The sequence below is a fragment of the Brienomyrus brachyistius genome, chromosome 10 (assembly GCF_023856365.1).
Source record: "Brienomyrus brachyistius isolate T26 chromosome 10, BBRACH_0.4, whole genome shotgun sequence".
Classification (NCBI taxonomy): Eukaryota; Metazoa; Chordata; class Actinopteri; order Osteoglossiformes; family Mormyridae; genus Brienomyrus; species Brienomyrus brachyistius.
In genome coordinates, this window is record NC_064542.1 from 13,961,886 (window position 1) to 13,984,736 (window position 22,851).

General features: G+C 45.6%; 1 protein-coding gene across 3 annotated transcripts; it reads left to right on the forward strand.

The window, feature by feature from the left end:
- Positions 1–291: 291 nt before the first annotated feature.
- On the forward strand, positions 292–19,525 carry arrb2b (arrestin, beta 2b). Of its 3 annotated transcripts, XM_049027606.1 has the most exons (15): positions 292–448; positions 9,585–9,615; positions 10,203–10,263; positions 10,804–10,848; positions 11,020–11,216; positions 11,584–11,643; positions 12,422–12,489; positions 12,940–13,075; positions 13,164–13,248; positions 14,140–14,212; positions 15,109–15,246; positions 15,530–15,613; positions 16,440–16,516; positions 16,685–16,739; positions 17,647–19,525. In XM_049027606.1, exons 1-15 carry the CDS (start codon positions 426–428, stop codon positions 17,744–17,746), a joined length of 1,233 nt encoding a protein of 410 aa, XP_048883563.1. In that variant the 5' UTR covers positions 292–425; the 3' UTR covers positions 17,747–19,525. The 3 variants fall into 3 exon arrangements, with proteins under 3 accessions (XP_048883563.1, XP_048883562.1, XP_048883564.1); XM_049027605.1 differs by having other exon boundaries at positions 10,804–11,216; XM_049027607.1 differs by lacking the exons at positions 292–448; positions 9,585–9,615 and adding an exon at positions 9,673–10,091.
- The last annotated feature ends 3,326 nt before the right edge of the window (positions 19,526–22,851 follow it).

Consider the following 22,851-nt stretch of genomic DNA (forward strand, 5'->3'; position numbering starts at 1 on the left):
ATCATACACCCATCCAGCGCCATTCTGATTGGCTGCTTGATGTACGCAAAACAAATCAAAGACCGTGATTTGGTGTCTCGCTTTTCAATTAGCAGCATATTCATTGTTTTTCTAAAATATGCTTTTAATTGGTTTTCCCAGGAGTAGGGTGGGTGGAATTTATAACCATTCAATGACGCACGTAATTTCCGTTTAACAATTGGTTGAAAGTCATGTCAATCTTATGTACTAGCCCCGCCCCCCGTGTGGTGTGGCTGACAAGCGGCTGGCTTCCGCCCCTTGGCTGCGGAAACCAGCTTGCGAGAGCGAGTGAACAAGACTACGGAGGCCGACCTGACGAGTGGTAGTACGAGGGAGGTGGTACGCGCTATCAAACTAATAGCCAGCTAGATACATAATACCTGCATACTGAGCGCTCCGTGGAGATGGGTGACAAGGCGGGGACCAGGTAATTTTTTTAAGCTTTCAGTTTGCTAGTTTCGTTCCGTTTTCCTTATCAAAGCGACGCATAACTGGCTAGCTAGTTACTGTCATCTCGCATGCATTAACGCAGAGCTGGAAGGGTGGAGTTGGAAGTGTTTGACTAAGCTTGTTTGTACTGCGAACCGTAACGTATACCGTAAATAAATAACCACCGGGGTGGTGTATCGTTATCTGGCGGATTAGTTGTTCGTGAAGGGTGGGGTAAACGATGCCCAGTGAGCGAGCTAAACGCGGTGATATGTGTGCGCTGAATCGTCCTCCCGTAGGCGGCAATGTTCGGTGCTTACGACAGCTCGTACATTACAATAATTTAGTATCTATATCAAGTCATAGTAGCTACTCCGGTTTCCCGTAGCGTAATGTGCCTGTAACAAAGATCTGTAAAATACGTTTGTCTTGCCAGGGTGTTTTGCAGATGGAACCAACAATAACATAGTACAAGTCAGGGGTGGTTTTGCTCTTAATTTCTGATCTTGATTTCTATCTGCGCTCCCGGCCACATATCGTCAGTTCAGATCAAATCGCTAAATGTCTTTATTGCCCACTAGCTGGCCAATTATTATTTCTGACAAGGCAGTTAGTGTCGTCGATGGGCTAGATATGATCGTATTCGTTCAGATGTCGGTTCTCACTATTTCGTTACCATGCCATTTTCCGTGCATGCTCATACCGGGCTACTCACCACACATCACATGTATATTTAACTGTCTTGTAGCTCAGATTTTGCAAGTATTCTTCATAAGAAGCTAATCGAGAATGCATGCAGCATGTTATTTTTCTAGTGATCCCTTTTGTGATGTGCGTGCGTGTTTACCGAAGCAAATGTCGTTTAAAACTTTGTGTGTGCACAGGTTTTGGTAACAGGTCCAGTTGCTTAAGCGCTACCTACTGACCCCAAATTATTTAAAAGTAAGTTTTAAGACTCTATTAGAGCTACATAATTTTAGACTGAATTGTACCAGCATCTCTTGTCGTTCTGGAGGACTTAATCAGGCAACGATGCCATATTTGCAGCTAGTTTTGCAATATGCTTTTGTTCTGTGACTTCATGACATTTGTAAGCCAGATGCCGGAAAAACTTTAACCTTGGGAAGCGTCTACTCTTGTGTGTATGTGTGTGTGTTAGCGTAGTTTTCAGATTCACCAAGGTTTTTTTACAATAAGCATAGTTTTTTTTTCGTTGTTGAAGTGGGGCATCATTTGTGATAAAGCAGCTCTTCTGCATAAGTCGACCCTAGTACACCACACTGTGAGGCTTTTGGAAGGGGGTGGTGTTGAGCAACAGAATGTATAAACCATCCCACAGTGGCTGAAGGCATGCCCTCACATTTGGGTGACACACACACACTTGTCACTTTGGCGGGAGAGATTCTGCACTCTCCTCTTCCTTCTGCAGATGGACTGTCTTGGTGATGCTGTATCCTCTGGTGATATTTCTCTGTGGTGTCATAGTTGTGGTGGGTTCAGCAGTGCTGCCGGTAGCGGGGTTGGGTTTCGCTCTGCGTGTGTGTGTGTTTAACACCTTGCGAGGAAGTCCGAAATGCTCAGCTTCCCAGCTTCCTGTTCATGTTTACTTGTCCTCACGATCGTTGTGGCGGCTGTATTTCTCTTCACAGGTTTAGTGTTTTAGCATGAGGCTGCAGTGAGCGGGCCGATCTGGTCGTCCCCGCTCATGGGTATCCCCTCCATCCAGGGCCTTGAGTGAGGCAATGCATAGTGACATTTGCAGGCCGGAAGAGACCACTCGGGTCACTGTGGACGGAAGCATTCTGCCTTTGATACGGTTTGGGGCTGGAGTTTTTCATACCACACATTTAAGGTGGAGATTTAAAAAAAAACAAAAAAGAGACAAACTGTTAACTCAATCTGTTGTTTACTATGTCTACAGTATCTGAAATTAAAACGTCAGCCGTACTGTGACCTTGTGCTGTGGAAGAGATATAGAAGATGGATAGATGGGTGGAATGATTGGATGGATGTAGAATGTAGATATGGTTTGAGCATCGCAACCTGTAAGTAATGAGCAGACAGATAACACTTGTGTACTTATTAGGGTTTTTCAGCCATGGTGCTCAGCTCATTTCCCTGAAATCCTTCTTTTGAAGCTTTCTTTTCCTCCCGAGTAGGAATTAAGCAAATAACTGAGGATCATTTATTCATTTATTAACCTGTACATTCCTCCAGCCTATTGTTTTAACAGGATCAGAGGGTATTTGTTGATACTTTTGTCCTACAATAACCTTTGTTAGAGGACACAGATGGGGGAGTTCTGGCTATTGTTTTTACATACTTCCAGTGCTTGTCTTGTATCGCTGTTCTCTAATACATTGTTGTAATGTAGTCACATGTTTGATCTGTTTTGTGGGGCAGCCCAGGTTCCTGCATACCTGTGCAGGTTGATTTAAACAAGAAACATGCAGGTAGAGCGGCTGTGTCAGTATGAGGGATTGGTCCCACTGAGGCCTACCCCCTCTTGAGCTGGGGGGGGGCGGAGGCACCGTTGGTGCTGTTTGGCTGCAGTGCAATTGCAGCGGGTTGTGAAATGTAGCGGGGCTTCTACATAGGGACCTAATGAAAAGTGATCCAAGTGCTGTAATTAGTCTTTGGAGTTCCTGCCCCTGCACACGGGCCAGAGATGGGCTTTGTACCTGCTTTGGTCGTACAGGCAAAGAGCTGTTTTGCTTCCCTGGCAACCAATGACTACTGTTTGTTTATTTATTTATCTTGCCTTGCCCCTGCACTGGTAACTCCTTAGGTGGTCAACACCTTGACCTGTGACCCCTTTAAACTGAAGCGTGTTGGCTTGCCACAGTGTGATAATGCTCTCTCTGGGTTGAGCCAAAATCTAATCCAATCCTGATTGATTGTTTTCTTGGTTTAGATAGGTTGTACTGTCAGCCTCAGTTCTACAGTCTCCCAGCTGTGTTCTGAAAGTTTCCTGATTGTGTGTTGGTTCCGTTGCAATGGCCCATGCATCTTGGGCCAGGAATTCCTACCTTTTAAAAGCCTGAAGGTGAGTTAATTGGATCATATATTCCCTTACCTGGTGTAGCTGGACTTAAGTACCTGGATCGCCACTATTGTTTTACGCTGAGCTAAGTACTTAACCTGAATGGCTTCAATAAATTGTTAGCTGCCTAGATTCCCATAGTCTATAATTGCATGTGATGCCAGAGACACCAGACAGGAAGCTGTAATGAGTTTCTGGGTGGATACCTCAGTAATTCTCCCTACGCCTCCGGCTGGTTGTGAATCAGGGTTTCCTCCCCTGACCAAAACCATGACTCTTTCTGTCCTTCGTCTTTCCGTGTCCTTGCGCATTTGGTTTACATTTATATCAGAACGTTTGCATGCTCTTCATGCTTGCTTAGCAGTCGGCAGGTAGGCGATTTGACTGCATATAATAATATAGTCACTGTATCAATTCGTGTGTCTTGACCAGCTCAGCCTTGACGCCATTTCCCTATTCAAATCCAATACTTAGACCTTCAGGGCAGGTGAGAACTTTGTTTTTTTTGGTGATGGAAAGTGCTTTGTGGAGCTTGTCGGAGTGTGGATGGTGCTGCTTAGACTCAAACAAGCAATCGGGCTCTATATGTAACCCCTCTGCCTCTGGCCTACTGTGAATTTGATAGAATCTTGGTTTTACTACCCCGTGTAACCCCTGTGCATTATCTCTAGTGTGTGCATGAGCATCTTTCTGCAAGCCTCTGCTTTCATCTTGTTTTGCCAGCACATCTCTTCCCCTGACTTTATGAACTTGCTTTTTTTTTTTCTTTTTTAAAGCCCATCCCCCCAGAGTGTATTTCCCTAACCGCTGGGAATGGGTAGCGTCCCCCCGTGCGTGTATTTGAGGACACACTCGTGCGCGCCTGCAGCCGGCTCCTCGAACAGAAATGCTCACGACCGGGGCAGGAAGTGAGCAAGCAGAATAGAGGAAGTGTGACTCCAGCATGACTGCACAAGCACCTCCTGCCTTGACTCTGCGCCGAGGGACACCACACGACCCGAATGTTGAATGCGAATGTCAAAGAGGGGCTTGGGGTTTTTTCATTGTTGAAAATGCTCCTCCCTTAAATTGCATTGGGGGTCATAGTGCTGCCACAGTCACGTCACTGTGGAAACAAAAGGCTAAAAAAAGTAGTTTGAGTAAAGGCCCCACTATCTGTCGTACTTTAACTGTGTAATTCATCTGCAGTAATTCATGAATTATTTTGGTTTTAATGGAGCTGTATGTTGGGTGTCAAACTGTTGTCATCTTATGGGAAGCCATCACAGTGGCAAGCGCTGTAGCCATAATATTGGGGGTCTGAGTCTTTTACGGAGGCTTAGCATGCCACTCGATGTTAACAGGGGTCCTTCTGCCAAGCCTGGGTGGGGTGGGGTGGGGTGGGGGTGGATGGACAGTAACATATGGACTTCGAATTTCAACTTCCTGGGATTCTGTGAGTGTGTTTCAGTGGGTAGCGGCGAGGAGGAGCTGGCAGGGTTCACTGACTTAGCAAACCCGGCTCCGAAGAAGCGGCATCGGCCGTGTGGGGAGTCGCGCAGATGATGAGCCTGGGCGTTCTGGGCTGACCCGTTTGGAGGGAAGACCTTTGATACAATGTGCCACTGAAAGAGCAAATGACCTTGGGAGGGGCCTGCACCAGTTAGAATGGGGGGGGTGGGCAAGGCCGGGCTTCCTCATGATGGCTAGAGGAAGTGAGAGATGGCTTAGTTTCTGATTGTTCTGCAAAAGTGCAGGAAGCCCCCCCCCCCCCCCCCCCCCGGTTGTTATTGCATCGCATGCGCTGCGTCCATGGGAGTTGCCCGGGTTGCCGCTGTGCCCCTTTCCCAAATCTAGTCATCCCCCCTTTTCACCAGGCTAGTTGCTGCTGTTGCCCAGGGATCCCCGTCCTGTGTCCTGCTCTCTCATTATTATTTTTATTTGCTTGCTTATTTATTTGCTGCAAATAGCTACTACCCAGCAATTTTTAGTCTCATTACACATAGTCCAATAGCTTCATCTCTGTTAGTGGTAACTGAGACTGATGTCTTTTCAGTCCAGCCTACAGAACAGAAACAAAATATTTACACCTATCATCTGTTTATTATGCATGTTATTCGTGCATAAATATCACCTGTTTTTTTTTTTTTTTTTTTCTTTTTAAACGGCAAACATTCTTCTGCTCTTTTGTTGGTGATTTGAATTGAATTGTCTTGAGTCAGGTTTTGGTAATTGTAGTCTGTAGGGGGGTTTTTTCTGCTCCCCCCGCCCCCCAGTCCTCAAACACTCTGCAGATTCCAACATCTTTTCATTTCCTGGCTATAGAAAGAAAAACAAGAGTGAGGGCAAGAGGAAGCAGATCATTTCACAGCCAGATTACCAGTTTGCACCCTTCACACTGCCTGCGTACGTGTGTGGGTGTATAATTACACACAAAGGGAGATAAGGACATACACATACATACGTACATATAATGCACATACACGCATTCTTGTATCCACACTCATGTAGTGTGTCTGTGTATATTGTATGTATGTGCATGTTTAGCGATGTCTGAACTCTTGTGAAGTCCACTTGTCACCAGCATCATCTGATGCCCATTTAGATAAATGGCCTGTTTTTATTAAAACCAGTGTGTGACTTGTCGTCTGGCCCCATTCCCATCTGCTGAATGTTTAGCTTAAATGCCTATTAAAGTCACAAATAATATTTTACCTGCGTTTGTAATATTTCCACGTTGGCCCTTTCTGGATTTCGAACTTGTGTGCCATCAACTAACATCAGCATGTTGGATCATCGACTCGGTGGAAGTAGGAGTGTCACACGAGTGGGATTTTGTTTAAGTGTTTGTGTGATGTGTTAAATGCAGTGTTAAAGATAGGAAGGTTTGGGGGTAGGGCGTCAGGTGCACCAGCAGGTGTCGGGTGCTCTCACGTACCTACGCTCACTCTCAGCTGCGTGGGGCTGTCAGGCTTATGGTTCCATCAGTTGTGTCGATTTGAACCCACTCTGTTCCGTTGTCTCGCCAGGCGCAAACTGGTCGGTTTCGGTGCAGGGGACTGAAAATCGCCTCCTGCCGCATCGCCTGCCGACAGTGTGGCTAAAACCGGTTTTCAGATGCTTTCCATAGCGGCATGCTGTGGTGGTTCTATCGCTGCATGTAAAACGAAGGGGGGGGGGGGAAGCAGCCAGGGTCACGTCTGTGACAAAACTTCTCGTTCATTAGTCATTCGGGTAGCGGGAACGGCCCTTCCCTCTTCACACTCTCTCATCTATTTATTCTGTCACGAGTGATGTATTGAAATGGCAGAGCTTCATTGCTGTCTGACACACAGACCCTGATTGCTGATTGTGTGCCTTTCCTCCAGGTCTTCAGCATATACTGTGATGAAAGCCTACATTCTGAAATGTCCCATAATCCTGTGGGCTCCCCCCCATCACACAGCCTTGCCCCTGTATTCCTGAAGTGGTTCCCCCCACTGGTAACTTTCTGAATAAATCCGAAATCAGACGGAGGCCATTTAAAGCACCTGAGGAACAAGGTTGAAATAGAGGAGGTGGATCGAAGCTGCCAATTGGCCCCTGAGCTTTGTGCTGGAGCATGCAGGTCTTTGTGGACCGTGAGTGTGCACACGCAGGAGCCTGTGATAGAGTGTGTGCCAAGCAGAAGCTCTGCATAAAGCCAGCACATGCTGGGTAGGGGAGGCGCGACGGTCAGATGGGCTCTAGCCCCAAGACCGCACTGCTAGGAAGCAGTGATGCTGAACTGCCTTTCCGATGAATCATGTGTGTCTTTTTAAAGCAATTGCCTGGGAACATGGACCGAGGAACCTGGTGAATATGCATAGCTGCAGAGATCTTTTTTTAATTGTACGTTTGCATAAACTGTGAAAGGTGGAGCGTTTGTGTGTGAGAGAGAGAGCATGACACTAAAACCTTGCACTGTACACAAATGTACAGATATCTGGTGTAGCGTGCAAATCAGCATGTAGGAGAGCGGTGTCTAGAAGGTTGTGGGTTCATATCCCATGGTTGGCAGTAATCAAATCAATCTTAACTGCACCACGGGTGCTCGACACTAGCTGGCCCTACACTCTGACTCCAGAACTTGCTCTCTGTATGTGTGTCTGTGTTTTCATGTCTTTCATAGAGGGTCAGATGGGATATGTGACTACTCTGTTCATCCCTATGGTGAAACTGGGTATGTGTCTTGCTCTCAATTAGTCAGTCAGTCAATAAGTACGAATGTTGGGATCATTAGCAGGGTAGATGTCAGCAAGCAGGTGTCACTGTGATTAAAGGACCAGCGTGGTTTGCATCCCGGCATAGTTTGTGTAAAATAAACATAATTCTGCCTGCTCCTTCTGTTCCCATGGCAACAGGATAAAGCCCCATTTAGCTGTCATGACAACTAAATGAAACCTATTTGGTTGCATGCCTTTTTAGTCGAGTTATAACCTGAGTACAATGGCTTCAGAGCCGGCTGGGTTCTGATTAAGCCCGGAACGTCAGTCGTACACATTGCTGCTGACTCGTGAGAAGCCGGTCGACCGCTGCTGTAAAAACCCAATGTGCGTGGGAGGCCCATCGGCCATGCATCTTCCGCGTGCGAATCGGTGCTCCCGCTCGGCACGTTTTGGCTCCCTCATCACAGCCCTAGTGCGCACATCGTGTTGCTGTTTGTATGTCAGTTGTAAATTGACCTTTGACGTCCTGGGAAATGATCCGCACCCCGACCGCTCCCTCTCTGTGCCTTCCCTCCCTCTCTCCCTCCATCCTTCCCTTCACCAGCCATGACCTCAAACAGTGTCACCAGGCAATGTGGAAAGCCTTCCGGACACTTCAGGAGGGCAGGACAGCAGGTAGCACTGTGATTTAAGGATATGCCACATAGCTTGGCTTTAGTAAAATATCCAATTGTGTAAATGCGCAAGTTGCTTTTGATAAAGTCATCTACCAACCAACTAAATGTAACGTAATACACTTCGCCGTTGTGTTTGCGGCTTGTATAGTTTGAAACATTTTGAAGCGTATTACTTGAGAGTCTTCTTGGAATCCGGTCGAGTTTAATTTTCCTTATTGGCAAATTGGATTTATTTCTTGTTTTAAAATTTGATTACCTCCAGAAAGTATTTTTCAAAGCACTTTGTGATGACTTGATTTGATTGGCTGGTCTTGGACTTGGCCACGTAGCGTCATTTGGGCCTGTGGAGTCGGGGCACAGCTGCCGGTCCAGTCGTCCAGCTGCGTAAGCGTCAGGGATGTCGCGTGAGGTCTGAGACGCAGCGAGAGTTTGACTGTCTGAGGGTGTGATTCTTAGTCATCTTTAGGAGATTTACAACTAGTACTTTGAACTGTTTGGGGAGGGGTGTTAAGCATTAGGGATTTATGTTTATGATTGGAGGGCGGGGAGTCCCTCATTAAGCGTAAAATCCTGTGTCAGCTTTGCCTGTGAGCTGTCGGCCACCTAACCAAGGTTTGTGATTGGCAGCGAGAATCCTTTGAGGGTATAGAGGCTCCTGCGGCCTTGGTGACGGACAGGAAGAGCCTGACTTATCGCGCTCCATCTCCCCGTCAGCCCTCCTGATCATTTTCCTGTTGCTGGCTGCTGCTGACTCTGCTCGTGACGAGGATTCTGTCTCCCCCAGCTCTGTTTCCCCCGTCAGCTTTCGTTCTTATGAATGACCCAAGATGAGAATTATCGTGATGATTACGTGTTACAGAGTATTTATCCTGTTCTCTCACTCTCCCACCCTTTGCCCTGCCGGCGGTCCACACCCTCGTATTTGATTCTTTCCGTCCCACTGTTCTGTCCTTTTGTCCAGCCCTGTTGGACCATACGTGGGGCCGAGGGGGGGGTGGTTCGTTCGCATTGGTTTGTTTTGATACCTGCCCTGTAGATAGCAGCATGCCCGGAGTGATGTCCCAGCAGCAACCCTTTGTTTCTCTGCCCTGTTTTGTCCTAAAATGGAAGTGGGGATCTCTGGTTATTAGTTTCATATGCACTGACGTTCGTACCCGGGAGGAGCATATTGTGGCGCGGTAGCGATGGCCGAATGATTACCATGGAAACTCCTCTTCCTTCAATTTACACATGTGTTCTTTCTTACAGAGTCTTCAAGAAGTCTAGCCCCAACTGCAAGGTAATAGTGTACTTGTTTTCTGTGTGTGTGTGACTTTCGGTTCACACGCCTTCAGCAGAAGGCATGGCAGCGTCTCTGTCTCCATGGACAGATTCATTCCTGTGGGTCTCTGTCTCCCTCCTCTCTCCCACCTCCTCTTTCTTTCTGGCTCTCTCTCTCTCTCTCTCGGGTTCTCTCTCTGCTACCTTTTTTTTTCTTTCACTCTCCTGTTTTCTTCTCTGTTCCCTTATTTCCCGTGCTTGGTGTGTTTTTTAGCGTGTGTTTGCACACGTGCATTCACCCCTGTCTTCGTTTTCCTGTTGCGTTCTCCTGCTCTGAACACCTTTGCCTTCCCTCTGCTGTCCGTAGCCTCGTGTGCCTGTGTGTGTGTGTGAGAGAGAGAGAGGGTGATGGATGGTGCTTTGTCCATGGATGACATACGCTGCGACATGAAGCTCAGCACTGTTGTCTTCAGGAAGGGAGTGGAGAGTCTTGGGGTCAGTGTGGAGTCACAGTGGGGTAATTGGGTTGGATTGGATTAAGCTGTGGATCACTTGGTCTGTTTGCATCACCTTCTCAGACCAATGATGGTGTCTCTTCCTCTACAGCTAACGGTCTACCTGGGCAAAAGAGACTTTGTGGACCATCTGGATCATGTGGACCCAGTGGGTAAGTTTCTGACTGGGACTTGACGGCAAGATCGCCGGGTCACTGCTTATTCGGAGCAATAACTGAGCCCCCGCTGGTCAATGTGATCCATATTGTAAGGAAACATTTGGTGCTGTTGGCACCATCGATGTTTGTTGTCTGACTAAAATCCAACCTTGGAACTGCCTCTGCCTTGCCATGGAGATGGGTCCCAGCAGACATATGAGGTGGAGGGGTGGAGTTAAGGTCTCACTAATGAGGGCTGTGAGGTTTTTAGCAGTGGGGAACTGCCAGCTTTCACTATCCTGCATACAGTAACGGCGAATGGTGCGAGCCGAAGGCCGCCTGCCGAACCTCACAGAGAAACGCTGGGAATCTTCCCACGGGGAACTTTCACTAGAAGGAGCTCATTTGCCAAACACAGCTGGGATAGAGTGAATTGGTAGGGATGAGGAAGTTGCCCTGCATTACCCGTCGTGTGCCTTCAGGCTCGCATTTAGCCGAAGCACCTGGCACTCGCGTATCCAGTCTTAGCCGTTCAGAGTTTCCCGTCTTCCACAGATGGCGTGCTGCTGATCGATCCGGAATACCTGAAAGACAGAAAGGGTATGATGCTTGCTTTCCGATTTCTACGCCAAACGGAATCAGACCTGTGTTTTTATTTTTTTTCTTTTCCTTCATCGGTGTCTTTCACGGTTCTCCAGAAACAGCTGACCTGCTCCCGTTGCCCCCTTCCCCTGCATTTCTCCTGCTTCCCCCCCCTCGCCCCCGCCCCAGTGTTCGTGACGCTGACCTGTGCGTTCCGGTATGGCCGTGAAGACCTGGATGTGCTGGGCCTGTCCTTCAGGAAGGACCTGTACATTTCCACTTTCCAGGCCTACCCACCTCTGCCCGAGGAGAGGAAGCCTTACAGCCGTCTTCAGGAGAGGTTACTGAAGAAGCTCGGCCAGCACGCGTATCCCTTCTACTTCACTGTGAGCCTCCGCCATCCCACAGACTTGCATGTGCATTTCACCCCCCCCCCCCCCCCCCCCCCCCAAAAAAAAATGTGTGGTCTCCATCCCCTTCACCCATGCTATCAGATCCTAAACAAGTGAAACATCCATTTCTGTTACGCCCTGTGCTTTCCGCTCATGACATGCGGTACTGTCACACCCTCACGCATGCAGCCGCGCTGCCACGGAAGGCCATTCTCTGCCGACTAGCTGGCATCCCTTGTTATGCGGGTATGAACGTCATCAAACGAAGCTGGATGTTGGGTTGCGCGTCAGCCGGGCTTCTGCGGCGTGTGAGCGGATGTTCTGTGAGCGGCGGATTCACCCTTGTGTCTCTCTGTCCCAGATTCCCCAGAACCTGCCCTGCTCCGTCACTCTGCAGCCTGGACCCGAGGACACAGGCAAGGTAATTGGATGCAATCTGCACGCACTGGCATACGTCACACACACCTGGACAGGGAGGGCGATGGCACAGTTACCCGGAATTAGTGTGCTGGGTTTTATATACAGTACTGTGCAAAAGTCTTAGGTTTTCTAAGAAAATGACGCTCAGTTGATTTTCATTTTAATGTAAAACTATGATATTATGTCTGTCAAAGTGTCACTTAGCCATTTCAAAACCTCTCACACAATCACCCCACTATTTGCAAGGACGATCCAATACATCTATGTATTTCACAGAATGGCTGGGACTCGACCCGGACCCCTTCTCGTATGGCTAATCAATACCTCACTGACTTTCTTAAATGAATGAAATTAAGTAATTGTGCTGGATGTGAAATGTAGCAAATGCAGAGAATGGCTGGGGCTGCCCCTGTGGGGAGGTTTGGGAACTGAAGTGTTCATCTAACCATGCAAGTTTTCAGTAAATTTTTGGGGAGCAGAGGAAATTCCTGTTAGTTTTTTGTTGTGATGCTCTTAATTCTCATATGTTCTAATGTTAAATTGTGTTTGTTCTGAGCGCACATACCTTTACTACTTAGATAAATAGCTGTGAACATTTCCTTTTTACTAAGACCTTCGCAGAGTGCTGTAGAATGTGTATATATATGTATGTATTTTTATATTGTCAAACCCTCATGCTTCACACACCATGGGCTGTCACACACCACATGTCCTGCTATGGATTTCCCTGGTCCTCCGCTTCTCTCACACCTGCATTTTGCCCCTCGGCGCCCCCCCAGGCCTGTGGTGTGGACTTTGAAGTCAGAGCCTTCTGTGCCAAATCAGTGGAGGAGAAGATCCACAAAAGGTGGGCAATTTCTGTTCCTGTTCTTACGGTAATGGAAATACAATGGAAATGTCACATGTGAGGGATGATGGGGGGGGGGGGGGGGGGGGGGTGTGTATGAGAAAGCCAGGCTGCATTTACTTAGGTAGCTTTTTAAAATGTCTTGTGCAAAATTCATAGAAATATACGTTAGAGAATGGGGGAAGTTTGGGTTCCCGTTCCGTTTCTGTGCTGCATAATTCTGTACTAGTGCATGTGTTCGTATGCTGGATGCATGAATTTGCATTTGTGTGCATCCATACAAGAGCAAACCTGCTTTCAGTAGAATCTGTTCCTGGCCTGATTTATTGCTTATTCAGTTAAATGTGTCTCTCCAGAAACATCAAAGTGAAAAATAAGGCTACGCTTACGCTGGTGTGTGTGTGTGTGTGTGTGTGTGTGTGTGTGTGTGTGCATGCACTTTTATTGCAGGAACTCTGTGAGGCTGGTTATCAGGAAGGTGCAGTACGCCCCGGAGATACCCGGCCCTCAGCCCACAGCAGAGACCACGCGCAGCTTCCTCATGTCTGACCGCTCCCTGCACCTTGAGGCCTCTCTGGACAAGGAGGTAACGTGATCCGTGTTTACCGAACGGCTGTGCCGTGCCCACTGGTGTCTGGGGGCATTTTTTCAGGCCGTGTCTTTCCATCTACCAGCTCTACTACCACGGCGAGCCGATCAGCGTCAACGTCCACGTCACTAATAACTCCACCAAAACTGTCAAACGAGTCAAAATCTCGGGTAAGGAAGTGTTTCTGTGTGTGTGTGTGTGTGTGTGTGTGTGTGTGTGTGTGTGTGTGTGTGTGTGTGTGTGTGTCTCAGAGAGAGAGAGTCTAAGTGGGCCGTCAGTAATATCCACCCCCTTCCCCCCCCACAGCAAATCAAAAAGGCCATTAAGTGTTAGGACCCCTGTAACTGCAGATTCTCAGCAATTTACTGCTCACTGCTGAGGCATAAAACCCAAGTGAGACGTCGTGAAGCTGCCCAGGATTCTGAACCAGGCTTGGAGCGTGCCGTATCTGAGAACATCTACCTCTGTGTCTCTTTCACTACACAGCCTGCGTGTCTTTTTCATCTACCTGATCCTTAAATACTGTTCTTTATTACAAGAGCGGCTGCTCCGATCGGGTCCTCTCTCTAAGTGCCTTGTGTTCCCGTGATGCCTGTACATACATCCAGTAGCAGTGAAAGCAGTGCCGCATTTCTGCGCGAGTCCCTATGTTTATGTACAGGATATTGCTAGCGGCCATACATGCGTCATTCCTGGGTCTGTCACATGCTGTTGTGAAATGTCTAATTTCTAACTTGTTTTCTTAAGATTGTGCAAAGTCGTTTATCTCCCTGTCTACGAATTACACATCCCCTTTTCTGTTGCGGTTGACTTTTCTGACTTATAAATTCCACATGGGTTAATTTTTGGGTGTGTGTGTGTGTGTGTGTGTGTGTGTGTGTGTGTGTGTGTGTGTGTGTGTGTGTGTGTGTGTGTGTGTGTGTGTCCGTCCGTCCGTCCGTCCGTCCGTCCGTCCCCGTACTGTTGACATTGGGCTTCGATGGGCAGGAGTTGTGTGTGTGTGTGCGGCATTCCCAGCCCTGGTAACCCGCACCCCACCCCTGCCCCCTTTCTCTCCCCAGTGCGACAGTACGCTGACATCTGCCTGTTCAGTACTGCTCAGTACAAGTGCCCTGTGGCGCAGTTTGAGGCAGAGTGAGTACCTCCTGTCCTCCTCAGTCTTCATCCTGTCTCCACTGCACCTTCTTCCTCCTCTGTCCCTTGGCTATGTCCTCCTCCTAACTGTCCTTTCCTTCCGTCCATCATCTAAAAAAAAGTTGATTGTGTCCCATATTTTAATGGCTACCATTCAGCTACCAAGCACAGAGCCATTTACAATGACCATTTTAGCTCGGCCAATAAGCTGCCTCAATTTTCTAGCTATTTTTATGCCACCATTGGGCAGTCAATTGGGCCCCTCCCTTTCATAATTTCCATCATCTGTTCTAGTCAGTGGCTCCAGCTTCTGCTTCTACAATGTCATAAGAGATCTTCCCAGCACCACTGGTTACACAGTGGTAGATTGGAGTATCCCAAATTACTCCCACTGAACCTCTGATTCCAAAAAAATCCTCCAACACTGATCCATAGACTTGTATCGAAACATTGAATGAAACCCAATCACCAAATGTACTGTTTTAATATACAACCTTCCTCGAATACAATGGGCATGTTGCATTTAAAATGACTTTGCTCTGAGCATTACCCCAGGGCTATATTCATATATGCCCTCCCCCCGTCCCCTTAAGGAGCAGTTGTCCCTGAGTTTGGGCCCTTTGGGTTTCCATACTTCCTTGCAGTTCTGTTGTTTTTTTTTTCCTTGTTAGCATGGAATCCCTCCTCTAACTTGATTCCTTTATACCTCCTTCCGCACTCACTATGAAGAACAGGAAGGATTTTGTCAAAAATCCTTCCTGTTCTTCATAGTGAGTGCAGAAAAAAAAAAAAAAAGGTTCCTTCCATTCTTTAAATACAACATTCATGCTGAGACAGGAAACCGTATGTGTACATGTTAGCATCTGTGCGCCTCTCTGCCATACCGCCGTTCACAGTGACCAGGTGTCCCCCAGTTCCACCTTCTGCAAAGTGTACACCCTCACCCCCACGCTGATCAACAACCGGGAGAAGAGGGGCCTGGCTCTGGACGGCAAGCTGAAGCACGAGGACACCAATCTAGCCTCCAGCACCATGTGAGTTTGACAGCAAGAGGCTTGAGAGAATGACGTTACCTTGCATTAGAAGCAATACATGAGAATTTAAAAACCTCTGTAGTCACTCACTCTTCACCAATTTTACCAATGAGTCCTCATAAATGTGGTCAAAAGGAAACCCAAATTAATTATTTGTGCTGCCAGCCAGAACAATTCAATAATAATTACCCAGCTAAGCACTACCCAGGTTCATGGTTTAGCTATAACCAAAGAGTGTATAGACACTGCTGGATGCCCATGTGACTTTGCCTTCTGCCCTCAGTGTGAAAGATGTGTCCAACAAGGAGGTTCTAGGGATCCTGGTATCTTACCGGGTCAAGGTCAAGCTGGTCGTGTCCCGTGGAGGGTGAGTCTTCCTGGCTGCATGAACGCATTGAGTATCGTGTACATTCTGAATTTTACACCAAATGTGGTTATGTCAGTGTTTTTAATTGTTTTGTTAGGTTAATTGACAGTTTCAGACTGAAAGCTTTTTTGTGTGTGCCCATTTCAGTTTATGCTGAAATGAACAAAACCACTGAAGTTATTTAGGTCAAGCGCATTGGGGTTACAGCATTCAAGGCTAGCTTGCAGTTTCTTTTTAGCAAGAGACAATCGATGGTACTTATCCTTGTGTTTATATTAGCTTCCCTTTATTTAGAAATATAAATTAATTTTTTAACATTCTCAAAGAGCCCGACCATTTACATGAAATATGTTTGACAGTCCTCCACCACAGAGCTGAGCAGTGCAACGCAAGAAGCTTTCTGCCAGAAATCGATTCTGGGCTCAACTTTTCATCAGTGTAGTAATTGCCCGCCCCCCCCCCTTTCTGATGGAGCTAAACTCCCAGATGGTTATGAATGCTATTAGATCATGGTGTGATGACCGTCCAGTCTGGTGTTGAAAGTCAAAGCTGTACCCAGACACCCACAGATTAATGTGTTTTTCACGTATGTTTTGTATTTTTGCCATGCAAATGAATATTCCCACAAAATGGTTTGCTGACTAGGCTTCTGTAACTGATCATCTCACGTACATACTTAGTACTATGTAAAAAGTACTGCATTAGAAAGTCCACATTGTGTGTGTGTGTGTGTGTGTGTGTGTGTGTGTGTGTGTGTGTGTGTGTGTGTGTGTGTGTGTGTGAGAGAGCGAGGTTGCAGATTAACATTTGCGTATCGTCCTTCAAGCGACGTGTCTGTGGAGCTGCCCTTCGTCCTGATGCACCCCAAACCTACAGACCAGCCCAGCTCCAGGCCCCAGTCAGGTAGGTGACTTCTCCATGCCTGTACTCGCCAGTGTGTGGAGATGCAAAAATCAGTATCTGGCAGCAGATATGTGTGGACTTTGAGCTGTGACTGTGAGCATGCTGAAGCACATCTTCCCACTACCAAAAGCAGCTCACAGGAAATAAGGTCATGTTTTTTCCCTACAGCCGTGCCAGAGCAGGACGCCCCTGTGGACACCAACCTGATAGAGTTTGAGACAAAGTAAGCATCCTCCATGCCTCTGTGACCTCTCCCACTACTCTCATCCACTGCTACACAAAGCTTGTTCATACCATTCCCAGCCACATGCAAAAAAAATCATACGATGTATAAATCACTAGATAATGGAGTTGATAATGCAGATCCATAGGCTTGCCTACAAAACGTGAAGTTTTAATTTTGTAGAAGATCTCTACCTGAAACAAGATAAGACGAATGTGCTTGACTGGTCTTGAGGTAACCGTAACCGGTTACTATGGATTATGAGCTGGATTAGTGAAGTTTTAAGTCAGTCCTGAATGGACCTGAGGTTTCAGTTGTCTGTGATGTTGGACCTCAACTGCTGCCTGCCACGAGAGTGCTGATCCAGGCTGTTCAGGCTGGTGACCTTCGCCTTCATGAACCAGCTTTTATTGATATGTCATTGGATGGATCCTCTTCAAAGGTTGCTTTGATGACGGCACTTCTGACTCCTGGCATTCCTTCAGCCAGCTTCCAGATGTAGCCACCTGGAATGCTTCTCCAACAGTCCTGAAGGAGATTCCAGAAGTTCTGGACCCAAGTTGGCTGCCTTGGTCTTACTCTTCAATCCAGCTCGTCCCAAAGCAGCTCTGTAGGGTTCAGATTGGGGGATTATTGGGGCCAGGTCATCTGTTACAGCACTCCATCTCTTTCCTTGTTCACGAGATTATACTTGCTACATAATCTAGAGGGTTGCTTAGGGTTGTTGTCTTGTTGAAGAAGAAATGATTTTCATTAGGTGTGTCCAGACATTTGACTGATACTGTATTAGGAGTATTACTGCGACAACTGGCTCATCACCACCCTGTGTTTGCACAAGGCTGCCTAGTTTTCACAATCGGCAATAATAATCTTTCTTTTTCTCTCTCTCTCTCTCTCTCTCTCTCAGCAACTTCTCTCAGGATGATGACTTTGTGTTTGAGGACTTCGCTCGCCTCCGGCTGAAAGGAATGAAGGACGACAAGGACGAGGACGACCACTTCTGCTGAGGGTCCCTCCCCCTGCAGGGCAGTGGGCCAGTGAGGGAGGGTGGGGGTGGTGGTGTATAGACATAGGCAAGACCAGTGGGCCAATGGGATAAAGCGGGTGTGGTCTATTTTTTTATAGCTCCTTCTCCTCTCTCTAACTCTTCTTGCTTCTGTGACAACTTTTGCTGATCGGTTGGCCTTTGCTCCAATGACCGTGTCAGAGAGATGGAAAGGAACAATGTGGGTCCTGTGACCATTATTGGCAAGTGAAAACACTGGGGCCATTGGGTCAGATGAAATCATGTTCTTTCATTTTGTTTTTCTATGTCCTACTTCATATTAAGTGGGAAATTTATACCTATGTCATTACATGATAAGCATGATGTTACTCCAGTGTAAGAACATGGGTTGGTTTATTTATTATTTTTTTTTTTTACATAGTCACTAATGTGGAATACAAGTTTTTAGTTTATGTTATTGCACATTATCTCATTAACCTTAACATAAACTTAACTCCAAGACCACATTTTGATGTAATCACTGTTTTCGCATCGCAGGTGCGCAGTCTGGCAAATGTGTGCTGCTGTATACCTGCTGTACTTACTTACCGCTCACTTAATGTATAGAGTTGCTTTATTTTTTTTGTTTTTAATAGCTCAACATAATCAAAGCCAGAGACGTGTGTGTGAGACCGCAAAACGACAAATTGTCCTCGTATTTTTATACCAACCACTTTTATCCTGTAACTGTACAGGACGTCTGTATACTTGCGTGGGGCCTGGGTTGAGGCGGCCGCCAACATGCCAAATCCCGCGCGGACTTCAGAACACGAGCGCGACGGGCACACGCACGCAGTTGGGCTTCAAGGTTTTGTGTTTTTCCCCAATGACCGTGGGGCCGTGAATGTCGACTCTGTGTCGTTTTCCTTTTCTTAACCTGATTTGGATGCGGTGGGATGTTGCCAAAAGGAAGCAGCTCCAGGAAAGGCCGACGTTTTAATACAAGTACTACTTTGACGATTCAATCGACCCCCGGTGATACGCTAACGGCTCAGATGAAAATACCACCTGTATGCACAATGCGATCTGGCTCCTTCCGAGCGAAGGTATTCCCACAGCCGCATCCAGACACTGCAAAATGGTCAGGAGGGCTGTGAATTTATGCACGAGTGAATCAGCAGTACCCCATCCCTTACGTCAGTAAGAATCGATCCAGTTCATTCAAGTTAGTGATGTAGCGCTCTGTAAGCCTGCCCTCATGTCAGCCTGGAGCGTTATCACTGTACCACACTTCACGACTCTTAATGAAATGGTTTTTATTTTTACTTTTTTTTTTTTTTTTTTTTTTGCAGGAGTGAGGAGTAGTTGCTGCTGTAAAATAAATCTGTATATGATGAATTTTGATGGGAGAGGGCTGTTTTGAGTATAGGTGCTTTCTAACACTGGGCTCCATGTTGCCGCCCTGGTGCCTGGAAGCAAAAGTACAGTTGGTGGTTCATTTCAGGGTTTTGTAGGCAGTGTTTAGATTTGACTCTTACGATCTTATGCATCTTATGGCAAACAATCGGATCTGAATAGAGCGTAAGTTTAAGCTTAGAGGGAAAATAGATCTTTTATTGTTGTCATTGTTATGTATTTTAATTTTATTACATTACTATTATAACAACCAGAGATGTACAAAAGGTGCCATTTTTTTAATTTTTAGATTTTTATTTTTTATTAAAAGATAGAATGAACTAACCTGAATATCCCTTCTGTATGTTCACAGGTAGTGTATTTTATTAAAGTTTAAAGTAAGGCCGGTCTGACCTCTGCAGAGTCCAGTTCTGTGTATGGAATCCTGCAGTCTAAGAGCGTGGCATGTAGCTCACAGCAGTCATGCAGAATGCAGTAGCCAGCAGGTTCCTACCTCCGTCCATCCTGCTGGGACTTACCTCTGGGGGGGGTGGGGGGGTGGGTGGTGGTGGGGGGGAGACCACACTGGGTGCTGGAATTCTGGGCCCCTGGCTAGGTGTGCGTGGGGTGTCACACAGATACTCTAAGTACATGTGTTATCATCTTGACGTAAGGAAGAATACAAGAAGATTTTTTTTTTCTTTATTTCTTTCTTGAAAGAGTTGGACTGTTCGATCCCCAGTGGTTTGCTAAAATGCTATTAGCTGCAATTCATGCCCCAGAAGATTTTTTTTTTTGCTTCGGACCACTTACTTAATCATGCCTGAGGGAGCTGTTAGGACAAAACCATGCATGCTACTGTCAATCAGTTTTGGTTAATTTTCGATGGGTTGGCTAAACTTTAGCCAATGAATACATGGGTGAATAATTTGTAAGGCAAGGTGTTTCAACTTATTTTCGTCATTTTGTATTTTCTGTCATTACAAGAATTTAAAATGACAATATGCATCTCGATTTTACACTCACTAAACTTCAATTCAGGTCAACCTAAGAGCTTAGCCGCTCGCATGGTGTCCAGGCTGAAGATTAAGAATACTTGGCATAGCAGGTTTACAAAGTTGAATGTGAATCAAAACAGCTGATCACATCATGTTCAGTGATCATATTGTCATTTTCTATAAGAATTATATATTTATAAAGCTTTAATATCATCCTCTGTCCAGCATCTTTTCTTTCAAAAGCATGGCCACATTTTGGGTATCACAATTTGTTTAGAGAGAAATGAAAACAATGCCCAAATGCTCAGTTGCGTTTCACCTTTTGGATGGTGTTAATGCTTTATGAATAATGGAGAAAGTGTCTTTGACAGCTAATAAAGCTTCATGGAAACATGCACTGATGTAACCCAACAGTACAGTCTGCTGTTTTAACAGCATTTCACGTCTTTGTTCATGTCCACGTGCGGTATGCACATTAGCTGTACATGTGTGCAAACTTACATGCCAGCCCACACCGCAGATGCATGTTGCTCCAGCAGATGCTGTATGGCATTCCCACTGTGTTACTATGGTGGCAAAATTGTTGCAACGTTATGTGGTTGGTGATGGAGGATGATTACCTGACTAAAAGCGCAGACATTTTGGGCTTTTGATCGGGTCGCAGTTTTGACTCATTTTGTCTGTAAACCATTTCAGCTTGTTTTTGTAAATCTTTGTACTTGTCAGCCTCAACTGCTAAGAAGACAAGCAATCTTGTCACTTTGTAAAACTCATATCTGATTTTATTTTATTCAGGGGAACAATTTAAGTTACTACTACTAAACCTGAGTAAGGAGAGAGGGGAAAAAAGAAATCTAACTACTACCTGGTAATTTAATCACTGATAAAGTATAATTAGAAACTATATTGATATTAAAAAAACCAAGAAACTGTAAAAGCAATATGTTATTTTAGTCAAAGAATATGAACAAAAAATGGAAAAAGTAGTTTTTTAAAAACAACAAACATGGGAAAATTTATGTCGCCTCCTTATTTTGTACTGCATTTTAGAAAATGTCTAAAGAAAAAAATCTTAACGTACAAAATTGTCTGTGTTTAATTTTGTGTGCTCTTACTTGTCAGGTGTGTTTTTGCATTTGTTTTTAACGCCAGTGTATTTACAAAAAACCTTGGCCTAACACCACTTACGTGAAATCTACATAAGCTGCTTCCCTATGTGTTTGGGTTTGCAACTGAATGGAAGACACTTTGAATTGCCCTTTACTCTTTACTTGTATATGTGTGTGCGTTCACATATGTGTTCCCTGTGAAGGACTCTGCTACATACTGATCAGCATGTGCTCTGCTTCATGCCTTATGCATCCTAAGAGACTCCAAATTCACTTCAGCCCTGCTTGGATAAGTTGTACAAGATGGTTGGATGGATTTTTTTTTATGTCATTTAGTCCTAAAGATGAAATAAGGTCAGAAAAGTTCAGTATTGTACCCTTGAGTGATGATAGAAATGAAACTTTAGTAGCTGTTATCCGGTCCATCATCTGATGGCAGCTGTAAGGAAAGAAAGACTTCTTATGTAAGATTTCACTCCAAATGGCTAGAGGCTGGAAATTGCTGTTCACACCTGCCATATTTTCATGGCTGTTAGTTTGCATGTCATGTCATAGGTTTGTTCCTACTGCCAACTATCTAGCCCTAAAATGGAACACAATTTATCCCCATAATTGCAATTAGTTCCATTGCTAAAAAAAATCAAAACCAGAGTTATTTACTATGATCCACAAGTGCCTACCATCTGCATTAAACTTCTGTGTACACCATTGCCTGGCCTTGTCTTGGGGGAGTTGACAGTGGAGGGCACTGATATTTGTCTTCTATAGTTGTATATTTCTTCAGTAGCTAAATTTGTGTTCCTTAATTCAGCCTATGGAATATATTTGTGTGTATATGATGTGATTGCATTTCTCATAGTTTTGTGCACCTCTTTGAGATTGTCTCATGTGCTTGTGCTGAATACAACTATAGTGAATCCCAACCTGGTTGGCCTGGGATCAGGTAGGTCCACTACAGACTAAAGATCAAAGTGGAGTGAAAAGCATTGGATTAGGGTTTGGTGCAAATTCTATAGCCTTTAATTCACTAAATTACTATATTTGTGAGGAAAGGAATGTTCTGTAATTTTTTTGTAAGTAGACCAGTAGAGGCGTGATGAAACAAATTAAACTTACTCTCGGACCCTCTACACTCATGCCATTCTCAGGTGTCAGTTGAGAATGTGTCATTCCCATAGACTAATCCATTAATCATTACTTTTATTAATAATTATCTCACAGAGTGGCGCTGGAAATAAGTGCTGAGGATGCTTCAGCACCCATCTGGTTGTTGATGGTCAGTATTGGTGGGAGGCGTGCCAATGCTGACAGTTTTTGTCAAAGAAAATCGTACCATTTTGTTACTTATTTTTACTATGGCTCAGAGTCTACTTTATGGTTATTTCTAAAAAAAGACTAACGTTGTTAATTGTTGCCACAAAAGAACTTCCTTAAAGTCAGCACACCGAGCTCAAAATGTCTTCCTGCGCCAATACTCACACACCAAAGATTTTCAGTCGGCAAAAAAAACCCAGCTCCATAAGTACAAAGTTTGCATGTTCAACCCGTGTGGGATTCCATACAGTCCAGATACACGCTGTTTGGATGATTTATACACTTAATAAATATGTACAATTGTTCCTGTA